Source organism: Neopsephotus bourkii, unplaced genomic scaffold (assembly GCF_033783945.1).
Source record: "Neopsephotus bourkii isolate Nb327-2 ecotype Australia unplaced genomic scaffold, CSIRO-AGI_Nbou_v1 NB_1376, whole genome shotgun sequence".
Classification (NCBI taxonomy): Eukaryota; Metazoa; Chordata; class Aves; order Psittaciformes; family Psittacidae; genus Neopsephotus; species Neopsephotus bourkii.
The window spans coordinates 5,045,196-5,063,617 of record NW_026901855.1 but is presented as its reverse complement, the minus strand read 5'-3'; the positions used below and the strand labels follow the sequence as shown (position 1 = coordinate 5,063,617).

The 18,422-nt window shown below is 35.5% G+C and overlaps 1 protein-coding gene across 16 annotated transcripts in view; it reads left to right on the top strand.

Annotated features, from left to right (window-relative positions):
* Positions 1-18,422, top strand: part of CEP128 (centrosomal protein 128) — a 145,454-nt gene that overhangs the window by 86,725 nt on the left and 40,307 nt on the right. For 10 of the 16 annotated variants that reach the window (XM_061367525.1, XM_061367524.1, XM_061367521.1 and 7 more), the window contains 2 exons: positions 13,665-13,742; positions 15,554-15,667. The exons of 3 other annotated variants lie outside the window; for them this stretch is intronic. In XM_061367525.1, the coding sequence (XP_061223509.1) occupies positions 13,665-13,742; positions 15,554-15,667 (192 nt within the window). Of the gene's footprint in view, positions 1-5,342; positions 5,512-13,664; positions 13,743-15,553; positions 15,668-18,422 lie in introns of those variants that run through there. 3 more of the 16 variants (XM_061367531.1, XM_061367530.1, XM_061367534.1) reach the window with 2 other exon arrangements.

Below are 18,422 nucleotides of genomic sequence, written 5' to 3'. Positions count from 1 at the left end.
GAATACCACTTTGTTGAGTAATTAATATAAACTAATATGTTTATATGTACATTATCATCAGTAAAACATAATTTTCTTTCTCAATGCAAGTTGGGACGTAACACCTGAATGCAGATTTGTGATGCTAAATCCAAGAGCTTGAAATCAATCACTGCTTTCATTATTGCTGATATTGGAAGATGTGTAATGTGAAGTCCTGAGATTGCAGGCAAGAAAATTATGGTCATCGCTAAGGCTGTTGAATTCTCCCGTGGCACTAATTTTACTTTTACCATGAAGTTCCTCTATGATATGAAGCGAATCACTGAAACAAAATTTTTCAAAGACTGTAAATTACTTTGTGTCCTCATGTTCTGGGTATCTGACTTTGTGACTTGAGGCCTGATTTTCAGAAATGTGAAAGTTTAATAATAGCTAAATTCATTGACAGCTCTGGCTATGTATATTGCTAAGTATACTCAAAAGTCAAATGTTAGATATCTGATAGTGAATACCTTTAAAAATGTAAGTGGTTTTGACTTTTATATCTGTTTCAGTTCTGATGATGACAGCATCTCTGTCTTGTTCTTCCCATTCACTGATCTTAAAAATGTACACAGAGTAATACTTAAGCAGTCTGAATGTGTCAGGATGAGCTATGATAGAAAAACCCTTGAGCAAAAGAATGAATAAGGCTTTCCATGTAAGGGTTCTTTAAAAATCCTTATACTTTTAGTGTGTATGTCTACATAGCTGTATATCTATGCAGCATTTATAACAATCATAGAATCATAGAATAGTTAGGGTTGGAAAGGACCTTAAGATCATCGAGTTCCAACCCCCCTGCCATGGGCAGGGACACCTCGCTCTAAACCATATTACCCAAGGCCTTGTCCAACCTGGCCTTGAACGCTGCCAGGGATGAAGCATTTACAACCTCCCTGGACAACCTATTCCAGTGCCTCACCACCCTAACACGAAAGAATTTCCTCCTTATATCCTGTACTCAGATATTTGTTTAATTTTCTTATCTGTCATTTTGAGTCCTCAGAGCATGACATCTGAAAAGTACAACCACTCACATATTTTGTGATTTAATTCAGGTTACAGAGGATGGAAATGGAATAGAGACATAAGGTCTTTAGTCAAATTCAAGGTCTCTATTCAAGTTCTTGAATTAAATTCAGACAGAATCCTTAGTGAAAAAAATATTTAAGCTTTGTAAAAAAATATTTTCTTAGGAAAATTTTGTCAGAAAGGTGGCGGTTCATGAGACTCACGAAATACAAGGTACGAAAAGGGGCAAGAGAGGAAAAAAACAGAACACAAACATACATAAGTTATATAAAATGCATAGGAAAGCATCAGCTCTCTAGAACTCTTTTCAAACTGTGAGACCATGGGATGACTGGGTTAGGAATCTCATCTGCATTTTTTCCACCACATTCTGCCTAATCCTGGGAAGAAACTGATCTGCACAGGAATAGATGGAGCTTAGTGCAGGACTGTGTGAGATTTACCACAAGTATGAAGCCTCTTGCACACTTTTTAAATTGCTTCTCCCCTGCATATACCTTTTTAAGCAACAGAAAAGACACATATATCTGGCAGTAAATGCAATTTTTAGATCTTTAGATTAAGATTTTAATCTAAGCAATCTGCTTTACACAATGACCTGAAAATTGTGTATGTGTATGTATTCTGAGAGGTATGTTTGACAGCCTGCCCTCCTCTGTTCCTCTACAATCTACTCATTTCTGCCTCCTGCACGTGCCAGTAAAATTGTAGTAGTCACGTGGTGAACTTGGCAACTTAGGCAAGAAAAAAAGGAGGGGTGTGTATGTGTGTGTGTAAGGAAAAGTGATAGCAACCTAGTAGATTCTTTTCTGAGTTTTGGATGAACAAACCTTCCAGCCTAGCTTAATCTAACTCAGTGATTTTTATAAATTGTGGGAAACTAGGGGAGTCCCTTGCATCATCTCTGAGCTTTGTGAGCTCCTTCTCCTCTCTGCAAGCTGTTTGAGCTCTAAGCTCCATCTCCTACCCATGCCTCATCCTGTCTGCTCTGCCCAGCATTTTTTTGGATCTTCTTTTTCCTTAGTCAATTCACTTGATTCCCAAGGAAACTGCTTTATTACCATCATCCTTCAGCACATGACACCTTATCTGGTCACTCCCTTAAGGAACCTGTGAACAAATAGTACCTATCACAGGAAGCTTTTGGATTTTTTTGTCTGTTTTTCTTCAATCAGATCAGTTCTAACGTATGATTCAGTAGATAGGTACCCACTTCTTGCTCCTGCAGGGTGCACAGGACAGGAGCGGAAGGTAAGAAGGAAGAACAGGGGTACTTAGACAGACTCACTGATGGATATAAAAGGAGCTAAAGAATCAGAGTATATTCTGGAATAATCCTTCAGCTCATGAGGAGTGCCATGGGAGTAACCAGTACAGGAAAAACGGATTTTGGGAACCTAGAGATCGTGTTTTGTTTGCCTCTTTTTTTTTTTTAGTTTAGTTTAATACTGTTTAATAAAGTGAATTTAATTATTACATAGCTATTAACAACTAATTTTCATGATTACTTTAGCAATCAATTATGTAGTCTGATGTTTTGCCAGAATGAGCAGTTTATCTTTAAACAAGGTGATTTGTTTTCTCTTGAGTGTAGCATAGTTCTTACATACAGGATTTGCTTGTGTATTATTTACAGAAAAACGTGTACAATTTTCTTGGAAAAAAGTCTGTATTTTATTCTTAGATACACTTCCCATTGTACCTACATCTAATTCTTATAAAGAGGTCAGGGTGTATTTTGTTAGGTACAAGCTGCTGTTACGCCATGCTTACAGCCTTAGTGGGTTTCTGTAAACTACATCATGTTCTTTGTGAGCATAAGCTGCAAGTCAGATTGCTCTGCCTTAGTACTACTCTGACATAAAAGACTAGGAAACTTAATTTGAAATCAACCATGTCCTGAAGCTGTTCCAGTGAACATATGCATTTTGTATCCTTTGATCAATAAGACAGTTTGCTGCTTTCAGTAAAGAACTCAGAAGTGAGGTTAACACTTGCTCAGAATGCTTGGATCAGACTTTCTGGATATGATTCAACTTTTTGTTACAATGTAATAAATCTAGGTTAACTCCAGTAATGTAGCAAGTATTCTGCAAAATTGTTATGTAGTGTGAATTTCCTTTTCAGTATGAACATTCATGTATTTTATTGTAACTCATATTTTATGTTCATGGAAGTAAGGTATTGAATACCAGTAAAACAAATTCTGTCTGCATGCACTCAGCAATATAAAAGCTGTTAGATTCTTCTACTGTAGTAGCAGGTTCAAATTTGCATCTGTTTTCTCATTTATCACCCTATTTTAAAAAAGAATTGTAAGAGTAACAATGCCCAATGCATTTCCCAGAGAGATTATCTGAGTGGCACCATCTGTTTTAGGTGCTGTCTCTCTCTCTGTGTTTTCTTACTGTGCCTTCCTTCAGTAAGTAAATCTTGCTGTCAACTCTTAAGGTTATTTCATGGTTGTCAGGCTTTGTATGTACGAATGTTTAGGAAATCTTGAATCTGAGGGTTAATGCTTTCTTCTCCCCTTGGTGTTTGCTTCTGTAGTGTCTTGCCAAAACTACCCTTACATCAAAGGCCTTCTGGTTCTCCCAGGACAGAGCCGTTCTTTGATCTTTATAAAAAAGACCGGGAGAGGAGCAGCAATCTGAGAACTTCTGTCCTGCCTGCCTCGCCCTTTCCTTTCCTTTCATGAGCAAACCAGTGTGTTACTTCCCTTTGCTGGGGATGGAGAACTTTCCTGAGGTTCCTCAAGTCCTTCCTCTGCTCACTCCCACCAAGTAACTTCTGCTGCCTGATGGTGTTTGCTGTTAGCTTCTCCTGATGCTCACCTTCCTCTTCCCTTCTTCTCCCCCTACACATCTGTTGTTCTTGTTGAATACCTTGCTACTTAACCATCCTCTGCCACCTACTATTTGGTGCTTTACTTATTCTTTTATTATTTTTTTTTTGCTAATACACCCACCTCTGCTTTTCCTCCACCAACATTTTGATATTTTTTTTCTGTAAAAGAATTTATTTTGCTTTGAAGAGAATGAGGTTGTTTTTTTTTTTTTTTCTTTAAATAATTGCCTTTCTCTCCCGTTCATACTTATTTCTCAGTTTCTGGCTAGTTGTGGGCTTTAGAGTGAGAACCAGAAATGCTGAAAAAAGTTATAAGATTCTGGACAACTTTTCTAATTTATGGATTTCATTTAAGGCTGTGTACTTGCACAAAATCCGCAAACTAAGCATATGTATATTTCCAATGTCACCTCTAGTTCCCCTTCCCTCAAAAGCCGATATATAGCATAATTTTTAAATTACTTTCTATTAGAAATGTTCACTATTTTGTAAAAATGAATTATTACATGTAAGAAATGAAGTAGCATCTTGTTACAAAATATATACTTGTATTGAGACTTTGAACACTAAATTTACACATAACTATGCTCAAGAATATCTTACTGTGTTTTTATAAAAAAATATTTAAAATACTGGCCTAAGAATTTATTGCTAAATTGCCTGTAAGAAGCAGGTTAAAAAATGTAGGTAATTCTGCAAACTTTATTAAACTTGAAATAAAGGGGGCCTATAAGGATGCTGGGGAGGGGCTCTTCATTAGGGACTGTAATGATAGCACAAGGGGTAATGGGTTAAAACTTAAACAGGACAAGTTTAGATTGGGTATAAGGAGGAAATTCTTTCCTGTAAGGATGGTGAGGCACTGGAATAGGTTGCCCAGGGAGGTTGTGAATGCTCCATCCCTGTTGGTGTTCAAGGCCAGGTTGGACAGAACCTTGGGTGACATGGTTTAGTGTAACGTGTCGCTGCCCATGGCAGGGGGCTTGGAACTTGATGATCTTAAGGTCCTTTCCAACCCTAACTATTCTATGATTCTATGATTCTATAAACTGCTCTTTGCTTGGTGGTCAGGGTGAAAGCTTTGTATTTGTTTATGGACAAATAATCATGGTGTATGTCTGATAACTCCGTCTTATGACTCCAGGGTTTCTCCTGCAATGATATCATTTACACAATACATTACAGAATCACAAAATGGTTGAGGTTATGAGAGAGTTCTACAGCTCATCTGGCCCAGCCTTCACTTGTCTAAGAGGGTCAAGCAGAGCCTGTTGCCCAGGACTGTATCCAGATGGATTATTTCAAAGGATAGAAATTCCACAACCTCCCTGGGCCACCTGTGCCAGTAGTTGGTCAGCCTAACAGTGAAAAAGTGTTTTCTATGTCTGGGTGGAACCTCCTCTGTATCAGTCTGTGCATTGTCTCTTTTCCTGACACAGGGCACCACTGAACAGAGCATGTCTCCTCTACACAATCCCTTCAGATACTTTTATACATCGATGAGATCTCCTTGAGCTTTCTTTTGCTCAGGCTAAACAATACCAGCTCTCTCAGCCTTTCCTCATGGGACAGATGCTTCAGTCCCTTAAAGTGTGTTAGTTGCCCTTTGCTGGGACTGTCTCCAGTATGTCTCTATATTGGTGAACTCAGAACTCCAGATGTGTCTCACCAGGGCTGACTAGAGGAGAAGGATCACTTACTTTGACCTGCTGGACTCACTCCTCCTAATGCAGCCTTTAGATTGTCGATGTAGAAAGCTCCTTTCAGCATTGTGAAAATGTGTTCCACATGATGCAAATATCAAATGTTTTTGCCACATTTTAATAAACCAAAATCCTCTCAGTTTTCCATTGGAAAGAGTAAAAATCTCAGGATAAATCTTTATTACAGAATACTGTGATTCTTTATATATCCTATGTTATTTCTTTTAATTTAACTATGAGTAGCAATATACAGTGGTCTTCGCTTTCATTTCCTCGAACATAGTGTGTATATGTATGTAAATATAATTTTAAAGAAGGATCCTATATGTTGCATCCACAGGTTTATTTTTAGAAATGTTGGCCTTTAACCTCTGGAATGTGTATCTATGAATTCTTCCACAGGATATAGAATGGTTATAACTTTATAAGTAAAACACAGATATATGTGGTATAGCATGCATTTTTTTGTTTGTTTTATATAGCAGAAATCAAGTTGAAATTTTGTTCAGCAGATTACTATGATGTGTTTAATGTGCAGCTAGGTCCTTTGTTTTAGTTTTAAATGGTTTATATTCTATCAATTTATAACTTTAGGGACACAGACATCAGTTACACCTATCAATGTCACTATAGTTTTTTTCTCTCAATTCTCTTATTTCATCTTATCTAAAGAAGTGCATCTTTTGATTAAAATGGGGAAATCTGTAATCCATATTTCTAATTTCTTTTCCTACTCTGACACTGATTTGCTGTGAATCCTAGCTTAAATCACTTCTCTCTGTATTTCAGTTTTCTCAGCTCTGAAACTGAACAGTATTTCTTCCTTCCCATGAAGGCTGTGTTAATTGAATTTTTGTAAGGCTTTCTGGAAGGCATGATGAAATATTGTTAGCATACAAAACATAAACATAAGTTGCATGTAAAACTTTTTAGCTTGCAAACCTCCATAAAGTTGAAGATAACATTCGTGAATGAATGACAGAGAAGTCTTTATACCTTTTAGGAATGTGTGCCCACTAGCAGTGCTTTACTTTAGACACGCTGCCTCTTTTCTTGTATTCCTTTTAATTTCCAGTAATTGTGTCTGGATGTTTTTGATCAAAATCTTAGCAAATGGTAAAGAATGGATTCTCAAAAAGAAGTCCTGTGGACCTCTAGTAGTACTCAGAGCACTAGCTGATTATTCACAGAGAGCTGGCTTGCCAAAAGACTGCACTGTCTTCTCCACATTTCTAGCTGCTAGTATGCATCAAACAACTAAAAATTCATGAAATGTTTTCCTAATATTTTTCCATGTAAACAATTAGTGTAGTTACCACAGGGATCTCATGTGCTCAAGAATGAGAGATGGTCCATGACATTGCAAACAGGAAAGGAAGCATCCATGGAGCTTTCTTAATTAAAATGTGGTCCACCCCATACAAAAACAGCTGGAGTCTAAATTAAAATCTTGGTTAGTTTGACATTTGCAATGCTTTGTTACAAAGGTATTTTGGTTTTCATTATTATAAGTGTAGTTTTTGCTTGGAAAAAATGTTAAAATCTGTATGAAACAATGTGTAGAAAAAAAGACAATTGAAATTGCATGTAGTGTGACTTGACAAGTTTTTATGTATTGCCTATATTTGTAAAGATAAATTGATTTCTTTTGTATTTGTGCGTATTTGTACATATTTGTATTTTGTATAAATCTGTACAAATTTGTATTTCGTATTACCTATCTTTGTAAAGGTAAATTGAGTTCTTGATGTGCTTAAATTATAATAATGTTGTAATTGGAGTAATGGTATTTAAAGAATACAAGAAAGTGGAATTTAAGGATACAAAATACATTTTTCGTTTTCTCTTAATGTTCCCTCTATGCATATGATGTACAGAATGTGCTAGCTACTGTGGAATTTGCCTGGTGCATGAAATTCAACAGAGAACCTCAGGTGTAGAATCCTGCCTTGGTCTAAAAGAAGAACATATGATGTATCAGTCTAGTGCTGGAGATAGAAGTTAACAGTGCACACTTTCACAGATAGTAACAGGAAAAATAAAGGATCCCTGAATACATGTTGGGGGTATCCTATTCCTGCTATTTAAGTTGGAGCTGTTCAGCCTGGAGAAGGCTGCGTGACCTCATAGCAGCCTTCCAGTATCTGAAGGGGGCTTATAGGGATGCTGGGGATGGACTCTTCATTAGGGGCCGTAGTGATAGGACAAGGGATAATGGGTTCAAAGTTAAATAGGGGAAGTTTAGATTGGATATAAGGAAGAAATTCTTTACTGGGAGGGTGGTGAGGCACTGGAATGGGTTGCCCAGGGAGGTGAATGCTCCATCGCTATTGGTGTTCAAGGCCAGGTTGGGCAGAGCCTTGGGTGACATGGTTTAGTGTGAGGTGTCCCTGCCCATGGCAGGAGGGTTGGAACTTGATGATCTTAAGGTCCTTTCCAACCCTAACTATTCTATGATTCTAAGTATTCAACTTGCTAAGGCCATTTTAAATAAGTCATCATAGGTCACCTTTACCATTGTATCTTTCATCTGAATTGTGAGTAACTGCCTGCTGACATGCATTGCAGTCAGTTAAAATTAGTCACATTTAATCTTTCTATGGGTATTCTTTGGGGATTAGCTCTAACTAGCACTTAAGTCAGTTCTAATTTTCAAAAATGTCTGTGCAATACAGCCAGCCATTTGTTTTTACATACCTCAGAAAAGAAAGGAGCTCTGTACTTGAAAGTCAATGAATCATTTTTCTGGTTTATGTTTATGTTTTTTCAATACATCGATTCTAAAGGCAAATTTTAGGATAGTATATACAAACCCAGTCTGCTCTATTTGCATTTAGCATTGCAGCTTTGAGCCAGAAAATGAAATGTGTATCTGACTTTGATTTAGATCTGTCCCTTGAGACAGTGTGAAGCTATCATCAAGAATACATCCATATAGGAGGATTAACTGTTCACATGCAGTTTAAACATCAAAGAGTTTGTATAAAGTAATGGAAAATGAGTAATTTGTTTTATTATTCTCTGTGAAAACATAGAACGCCCCTTCTCAAAGTAAATTATTTTTATTTTTAAAACAAAGATTAATAGCACTCTATGAAAGAGTCTGCTGTGAAAGTAAAATGTCCTTAATACAGTTTAGGTCAGTACAATTGGTGTTTCTTCCTCTTATCAGTACCATCAGTGCACTGTATCAGTACCTTCTGTTCCCTGTTAAACAGTGAGCAGACAGATGTGATTGCTGTCTTTAGGATTATAAGTATGCATTATGGCATACAGCTTTCTGATTTCTGGGAAAAAATTAACAGTACTTAATCACCCTCTATGTCAGGTGCTTCTGTCATCCTTTTTTTGCATTTTATCTGTGTGGCTAAATCCATCTCTTTTAATAGAGTGTAGTCATTAATCATACAAGTATGACATTTGATCCACATTGAGAAGGGTGTTGTGCATTTGGTTAAATTACCAGACCAGTTCTGTGTGCCAGCTTTTTCATCACGTTTCCCTCGTATTCTCCAATATATTCTTTTGTTGCCACATTCTTTGTTGAATTTCCCCTATAAAACATGGCTTTTTTCTTTTTCTGTTTTTATTTGCCATTCTTTTCATTGGTTTTATGAAAAAGGCACACATTTCTGTCCCTGAAAATGTTAGCATGTGACTTATCCTATTCAAATCAGTTCACAAACTGCTCAGAAGACTGAGAATTTTAGAATATAAAAGGATCTGTTCTGTGTAAGACCAAAGGTCAGCCTAGCCCAGCTATAGGCACCGCAACAATGGCCAAATTAAAATGCTTAGGGAAGTAGGTAAGAGTTTACGAAGAGGACTGACATATATTTTGTTTCCCACTCATTCATTCTGATTCCAGCTATTCAAAGCTCAGAGGCTTCCAGACATAGATGTAATTTCTATGAATTTGGAACCCTTCCATGGTCTTCCTTATTCATGAACTTGCTCAGTTTTATGCTTAAACCCATTTAAAATTTTCTCTTTATGTGACTTCTTTTTTTTATGCAAAATGGTCATTTCTCCCCTCTGTCTTCCTGGCATGAGAGTCCTGTTTTTTTTCAGTCATTGTATTTAATAATTTCTTACATAGAAACAGAACTCCATGGCTTTGATCATTCTTGTTGGTCTTCTCTGACCTTTTCTTCTTTCTGTTTTGAAACAGAAGTCTCCAGCTGCACTCAGTTGTCAAGATGAGTTGACCCTGTGGATTCATACTCAGGAATAATTATATTCTTTTTTTTCCTCTTTCCCAATTATATCCAGTATTGTTGTTTGTCTGATTGATACTGAACACTGAGTTAGCAAGTTCTTGGAAATATGTATCATTATTCCATGATCTACTTCCTGAGCAGTAATGATTAGCTTAGAGCCCATCATTTAGTGTGTGAGGTTGGATTTAAATTTTAAGAATCTAAAAAACCTGTCAAAGTAGCATGTACCATCCTTTACCCACATGATTATTGATGAAACAAAAAAAGCAAGGACTGAATATGCATATAACCTAAAGGCTGGTCTTCTGCTTTCAAGATTATGTTTAATAATGTAACTAATGTGGGCTAGCTGAGGCACAGCTGATAGTTTTGGGGTTTTTTTTGTGTTCCATAAAAAGTACGTGAAATAGAGGGGATATATTTAGGAGACACTTGGGGAGAATAGACAGTGTTGACATGAGGTTTTGGCATTGGAATTTAGAGAATGAATTGACAAATGGGATGGCTTAAGGCATCACTTAGGGCCTGAGTTCCTTTTATTCTGAGAACAGATCACAGGTTGTCTTTATTAACATGGGGAGAGAGAGGGCAAGGGCAAAAATCTTTGTAGTTGGAAAAGAAGTTGCTGCAAATTGAATGTACTTTAATGCATGCTGAGGAGCCACTACATTAAATTTGTCCTGTGTCCCAGGCAAATTTATTTCAACTCTGTGTGATACCTCAAATGTATATTTTTCTGCAGTTTGTACGTAAAATACTTTAGCAAAATGAATTAGGCAATATATACTATAAGCTTAAAATATTTATGGTTTAATTTGGTATTGTGCCAAGAAGAGACATTGTGGGGATGTTATGATTTTGGGGTTATTTCCTATGAGGAAGGATTTTATTTCTTGAAGGGGTAGTGAAGTTCTTGTGCTTGAAGTAAAACTTTGTGGACATGTGCCCTATCAGATCTTGATGATACTGGGATGACTGCAAAACATTAGGATTTAGTGTTTTGTTTCACAAGTTTATATTCCTTTTGGTCTGTTGTCTCATATATTTCCCAGCCTTAGAAAAATACATGCAGACCAGTACCAGGGGCTACTCTGTGAAGCAGCAGCAAACATTGCATCTCATCATAAATTAATGAAGTGGAAAATCAATGCTTTGATGAACATAAGGCCATTGTAAATGAAGCATGAAATATGAATGAATACTGCTTTAATGTGGTAAAATTGAAATGGTTCATTCTTATGAGAGGTAAATGTTAGAGATTGATAGATACCTGTAGGCAACTTTACTTTCAAGTTGAGTTGTATAGTAGCATTTTGAAAACAGGGAAGAGGTATTTTATTGCTATAAAAACATTGTTACACTGTAATCTGTGAAAAACACTTTATACACAATATGTAGGCCTCGTGCCCAATTAATATATTACTGCAGGTTCTCTAATTCTTTTTTGGTAAAGAAACAGATATGTTTCAGGAAAAATTAGTTTTTATTCCTTACAAAATCTTCCTAGGTGAACTTTGCAGGACTTCTTACAAAGATAATGCAGTAAATTTTAGGTTTGGTCCAAATACAGCTAGCTAAGTGTGAAATATAAACTTCCTTTCTCCTGCAGGAGGTGAGAAAGAATTTACTGGTTTTTGTTGTAAGAAAAAATATTAATTCTGACTGAGTTTTGTTAAAATGTAACAATTAATGTGTTAGCATAGAAGAAAAGAGTAAATATTAATTTGTTTTGGGTTCATATCTAAATTATCTATGCCTTATTTTCCGTGTCTCTATTTTCTTGTTCTCACTAATTGACTAAAGTATCTGTTTTATTCTGTTTCACTTTTGACAGTTCTTCCTGTACTTCCTGGAATCTAAAATATCCTTCCTTGCTGGTCAATCCTTTTATCCCATTTTCTAGGCTTCTTAATCTTCCTATTGTTCTTGAAGCAACAATTAATTCATCTTTCTCATGGAATTCTTTCCCCTTGCCTGTGATAATGGAGCTGTTACTGTTCTAATAAATTTCAGCACAGTGTATTCTTATTCTCTTCTGTGTTGTGTGAAGAGTAGAAATTATCCTGGAAAAAGGGCCAGATTTGTGAGTTCCTGGCTATTTTTTTCCTACTGCATCGTGCATTCCTACTGCAGAATATAACAGTGGGAAAAGAGAGCCCTTTTTTTAGCTAAGCATGCAATCTAAGAGTAAAAGTTTATTCTGAGAGGGTGGGAGATTATTGTTTGAACCTCATGAGTCTCAAGAGTTAAAAAAAACCCTAATGCAACACTGATTTAACAAAGCCATTTTATAGAAATAGGCTCCAATATTGTCAGTATATTGACTGCCGGTACAAATTTTTCCTAATTACAGAAAATTAGGTAAATTATTTTACATACATTATATTTCTGCATGCATATGATTACAGAAGCAGAAAAAACAGTCCCGCGTTCACTACCTAATCTTGTTTATTGGCTGAATATTGGTTATAAGTTCAGCCCTGTGAGATGCAAGTGAATCTCATTGCTTATGAAACTTGACCTTTATTAGCTATGGAAAACATATTTCTTGCGATCTTAAAATCTGAATATTTGGAGCTGTTTGGAAAGAAGCAAACAATAAGACAGACATCACTGCTTCTAAATGTATGATGTGTCTGCACTTGGGTTTACTCTGTTCAGTTCTGTTTCTATATTCTTCACTCTCCCCTCCATCTTTTTGGAGTAGAGTGCACTTGTGCTGAGAGGTTCCCACTGTGTTTTTGTTTTTTTTTTTAATCCTAGTGTGATTGAATGTTTTAGTCTCTTTAGGTCTTAAGCCTGGGACTAAAAGGGGATGTCTTTTATGTTGGTCAGATGATGACTTTCCAAGACTCTCGGCAGAGCTTTTGTAGCTAAGGGCAAATTAACTCAGTTTGCAGACTTTACAGTATAACCATATTTGTCTTCAGGATTGATGAATTGTATTTTTTGTATAGATTTTTGCTTTAAAGTGCCACGACAGTAACATGGTTGATGATACCCATTATTATTAGGTTCCATACCAGGTTAACAGAACCTTAGCCAAAGAAGTGTAATTTATAGAACTGTAGAGGAAATGCCAACTGTTCAGAAACTGTAAGCAGTATTGTTTCTCTTCTTCCTCTTCAGCAAATAATAGAAGGGCACCTTTTGAGAAACTCCAGAGTAATCTGGCTTGTGGGGCATAACTACTCTTTTTACATGACCAACCCACCTGTGCAGAAAACCCAAAACAGGATAATAATTTTCTTCAGTTCCTTGCATCTTGCTACATGCTAGAGTTTTTGTGTCACTGGTGTGAATGTGAAATCTTGTTGTTGAATCCAGCCCTAACTCTCCCTAGAGTCATAATTCATTCTTCAGCAGTACATGCCTTATATCTAAAACAAAAATATGATATTTGATTCTTTTATATTTCGCTAAGTGCTAACTGCACATAATTGTATTAGGAAAAAAAAAAGTTTCTACTATGTGTTTAACTGCAAAGATATAAATGTAGTGAGTAAAGATTTATATTTTTGTTAAATGCCTTTTACTCCCTGAAGTGCAATAAAAGAAAATTTCATACTGAAGGCTACATAAACTCCAAAACTGTAAATAAGTATCGTTTTGCTCAGTAAACTGGTAACTATTCAGAGATACTCAAATTAAGGAATTTGCTGCTGTATGTTTTGTTTTGTCCTTCTTTCTTAACAGCCTTCTTACTGTTGACCTGTTTATTTACAGACACATACATACCTGTAGACCTGTTTTCCATAGATATAATAGGTTTTTAATGTCTGAGATGGCTGAAAGAATTGATTAACTTTTTTGTTTTATCTTGTGTTCTGTTCCTTAGCATACTCAAGTAGCTTTAGACCATCTGGAGACTGTTCCTGAGAAACTGAGCCTGTTAGAAGATTTCAAAGATATTGGAGTGAGACAGATTTCATATGATTCTTTTAGTATTTCCAAAATATTTTGGTTAATTAATGTCCTCTTCATATGTATACATATATTAATTGATATGTAAAATGACATATGTACATATTATATAGATAAAACATAGAGAAACCTATTTTCATGTTTTATGAGGTTATAAATTTAGTCCTAATTAGTAATATTGCTGAGATGGTCCATAATGTAAACAAACATTGCTAACTGGGCATAATAGGTCAGGTCCTAATTGCTGGTTCCGAATATTTGTATTGAGTGCTGAATTCTGATATGCTAATTGTTAAAAAATGAAAAATTTTAAATTAAATAAATTATACCACATTGACAGTAGTGGTGAAGTCTAGTCATAAGCCTCATATCAGATCTTCAGTGCCTAAGTGGCTAAACCACTGTATTATTATTGCTTTCCATACATTAAGTTGGTAGTTTACTAAAGAGAATTTGGGATCTCATTGCACAATATAAGTTTAAAATCGGTATTGGTATTAAATCACATATCAACAAATGCATAATGGGTTGCATTTTATTTGCTATATAGAATTTCTTATTCTGAGGTACTCATAAACATTTCAAAACATACTTATTTAACAATATTTGTTATTTTAAATGTACTTGCACAAGGTCATGTGTTAATAATTGTGCACTGTTTTATTGTTGTCATCATTAACAGTTAGGAGCACAAATGCTAGTTGAAATATTTAGGTTTTTAAAGAAAATATTGTTGAGAGCTATAGCTTTAACTTCACATTCCAGGGAACCCCAGAAGAGCTTTTTGCTCTGATGGAGATTGACTTTTGCCCTTTGTTTCTGATGGTTCTGCACTTCAACAGGAAAAATTCTGCTCTCAGCCGGGCAAAGCAGAAGCTTGAATGTAGGGTTTCTACAGTCGCCTTCACATGTGCATGCTTTTGCTTAATGTTACTGTGAAATGACGCTGTCATTTTCTGATTTGCTGTAGTTATCACTTAGCCAGCATTTGTGAGATTGGAACTCATATTATTTGTCTTAAGTTCTGGCCTTCTCCCTGATGTTTAATTTAAAAAAATTTTTTTTTTTTAAAAAAGAGTCCTTACCAACAACTGCATACTGTTTATTCTATAAGTTATTATCCAGGAGAGCTAAGCTTTATATCTTAGCCATGAGTATGATGTCAGTTTGGAGCTTCATTAATTCTTATATTTGAAAATAATCCATAGGATATTTTGTACAATAGTGTATTTTATTCTCAAGGAGTATGTGTGAATGAAGTATTTCAAAGCTATTAATTGCTTTCCATTGCTAGCTTGTTATTCTCTCAGTGTTTTCATAGGAAGGGAGAAGGAAAGAGGAAGTAAGTCTTTGGTAATATCTCACAAGTTGTTTGGTTGTTGTATTCATTCCAGTGAATGATTATCTAGTTCAGTGAGAAGTGTCCTGTTTTCTCATTTGAAGGTAGTTCTGTTTAATCCATATCCTTAGAATGGTGGGGTTTTTGGTTTGTTTTTTTTTTTTTTTCCAAGTGCTTAATGTTTCACCAGTACAGAATTTCTTTCTTAGAAGGCACAATATTAATGAATTTTGGAATTACAAGCAATCTTTCGCCATTTAAGAATTAGGCTGTTCACATTTTAACCTGTTTTCATTTTTACATTACATGCTTTTGTATGGCCTCTGTATTTCAACCTCTGAAAGATAGTAATTAGTTAATTCTTGCTGTATTGAAAATTCTTGGTGATACCTGTGTTTACAGCCAACATTTATTAACTGTTTGTCAGATTATGAAACCATTTAGATCTTTCAATCTATTTCTAGGAGTCCTGTTGCCGAAGAGAGATTATTGAGGAAAGGTATACAAAATATAAAGAACTAGTATGTTCTTTACAGCAACAGCTGGAAGATTCAAAACGAATAGTTCAACAATTAAGGGTATGTGTGTGTACTCCACTTTTGTTTCGCAGTTACTTGCAGTCAGCAGCATAAGTTGATTTGATGCATATTAACTTCTAGTACAAACACGGACTAAAAACACACATTAATGTTTCTGTTTTGTGTAGCTGTCATGACTGATGTAAAATTCGATGACAGAAGCTTGTCTTCATTGTAAAGTGCCGTGGATGTTTTTCAAAAATGTTTAAAATTTCAAAGAAAAGTGTCTTACTGGGTCTTGCAACTCTGAAGGGTTTACCTGCTTTATCAAATTGCTGTCTGCAGCAATTTTTGATTGGTTTGTTCAATTTCCCCTTGTCCTTTCATGTAAAAGATAAATACAGAAATCTGTTTTTTTTTTTCATGAAAAGGATGATTAATTTTTAGATTTCTTATTACATTTTTCAGTAGTTGCCCTTTGCATTCTTTACGAAAGAGATCTGTTTCATGCATGAAATCCAGGCAAACAGGGCAAGTTAGAGATCACTCAGTGGACTGATAACTGGGCTAGGCAAAATTCCCTAACTCCATGCAAGACAAATCCAGTGCTGTTTAGAAACATTGCCTGTAATGAGTTTACCTTTCCAACTGTTGACACGCTTTCTTTCTCTTTTTAATAGCTTGTTCATTGTCATACCATTTTGCCACTGCATGCCATTGTGGTAGCAGCTTACTTTGGTAGAACTACAGTTTCTTGTGGACATGACTGAAATAAGTGATCAGAACTGAAGAACCGTGCTAGTATTTCAGCTACTTATCGCAATTGAATCAAGATACTTTAACAATGAATCTTACCAGTGTCTCAAAGTGTTGAGCTAAAAATCTACTATATACACACTGTGTGTAAAACCCCTTTGTTTGTGTTCCCCATATCTTCCATAGTGGCCTTCCTTCTGCAAAATGAAGGCATACTTAGCAGTAGATCTTTTTAAAAGTCACAAAAGTAAAATAAATACAGAGTATTTTAGCTCAGTTAAGTTGCTGTGGTAGAAGAAGGTACTATGCTACTTGAAAAAGCCATCTTGCTTTTCTGCAAGAAAGAATTGAAACAAGACAGATTTGGTTTCAGTCTATTGCTAATGATAGTCTTTGCTTTCTTGAATTTCTCTTGGCTTCACTCAAGAGTTACTAATTCAGTAGCCTCTGAAATTTGGATAACATTGAAAAGCTAAGTGGAATGCAATCAGCTGATGGTAGAATCTAATATTGCAGTAAGCTGACTGAACTTACTGAGCTCGTGTGATTTGAACTCTATATTCAGAATCCAGTACAAAGCTGATTCCAAAACAATATTTCCTCTTTAGACAAAAGAGAGCATTTAATGGCTTCCATTTAGTTAATGCCTAATTGGGGTTTTGCATGGCATACAGTACTCTTTGCTGTCACGGCTGTTACAAATAGAACAGAATGTTCAAAAACAAGTAACAGAAGGGTGCTAATCTGATTTCAGCGATCAGGCTAGCTTAGTCTAAAAAAACCCTTTTTAATGCTTGCCTTTCTCACCCTCTCTTGGAACTAACTCAAATGCATTGTTATTTATTTTTATTTATTTTACTATTTGTCAATTGGTTGTCTTTGGTTGGTGGAAGAATGTGGATTTAAGGACATCAAAATTCATTCTTACAGTTTTGATTAATGCTCTATAGTGCTTTTGCTATACAAAACAGACAGTTGTTTGGTAGGTGATAAGAAAATGCATGTTTTTAAAAGGGGGTTCTTGTAAAATTTGTACATTGACCATTTTAGATAAAATTATTTATGGAATTAATCTTTTTCCTTTGTTATGATCTTCCTTCTAGCCTTTCATGTTATACACCTCTTTCAGTTTCCTTGCCAGTATTAATCTCAGACAGGCATTATCTAATCCTGTGTCCTAGCCTCTTCATTTTAAGGAGTAAACATGAAACTGATGTTGAATGTTCCCCTAATAGCAGTTACTTTCTTCTTTTCTTATGATTTCATTTGTCCTCGCTCAGCCTTCCTATTCCTTTGTAGTCTTGTCAAACGGCTGTAAAATACCTGCTGGGTAGAAGCCCAGGAAAATCATAGTTCATGTTTGTATGTGTTAAAATGTAAGATTGCCAGCAATGAAGGAGGGCAGAGTCTGTCAGAATACCATCAAGTACAACAGTCATGACTTTAAGAAAGGACGAGTGATAGTAGATAAAGAAGAAGTTGGGGGAAAAGAAGATAAATATATCATATACAATAAAATAAATAATAAAGAATACCATCTGAAGCAAAATCAAAAGGGAAAGCTAGAGGAAAACTAAAGATAAATGTTATGATTGATAAATGTAAATATTTTAGGGTAGTTTCCCTGCCACAAATTACTGACATTCTAGTCAAATACAGCATACAGGTGTAATTGTAAATGAAGCACATGAGTAAAGAGAAAGCCATTTTGTATTGCCAATATTGGTAGAAGCTCCTTACTTGTTTAAAAGCCCTGTTCTAAAATAGCATTTCTGGAAGCAGATTGAAAAGACAAAAACTTTTTTTATTCTTTAAAAGTTGTTATTGTTCTATGTACACTATAGGTATTAAGTCTCGCATCAGCACATAAGGGGATTAATATGTATAATTCCCGTTAGTTTTAATAGGAGTAAATCCCTTTTCAGTGATGGGACAAAAGCTCATTGTATCTCTAAATTAATGTTGAATTTTATTTTGTTTTCTATTTAGTTTTCACATCTTTTTAGCAGCATGAATGATAAATTGCAAAATGTTTTAACAAAATTCCTTGAGGCTGTTT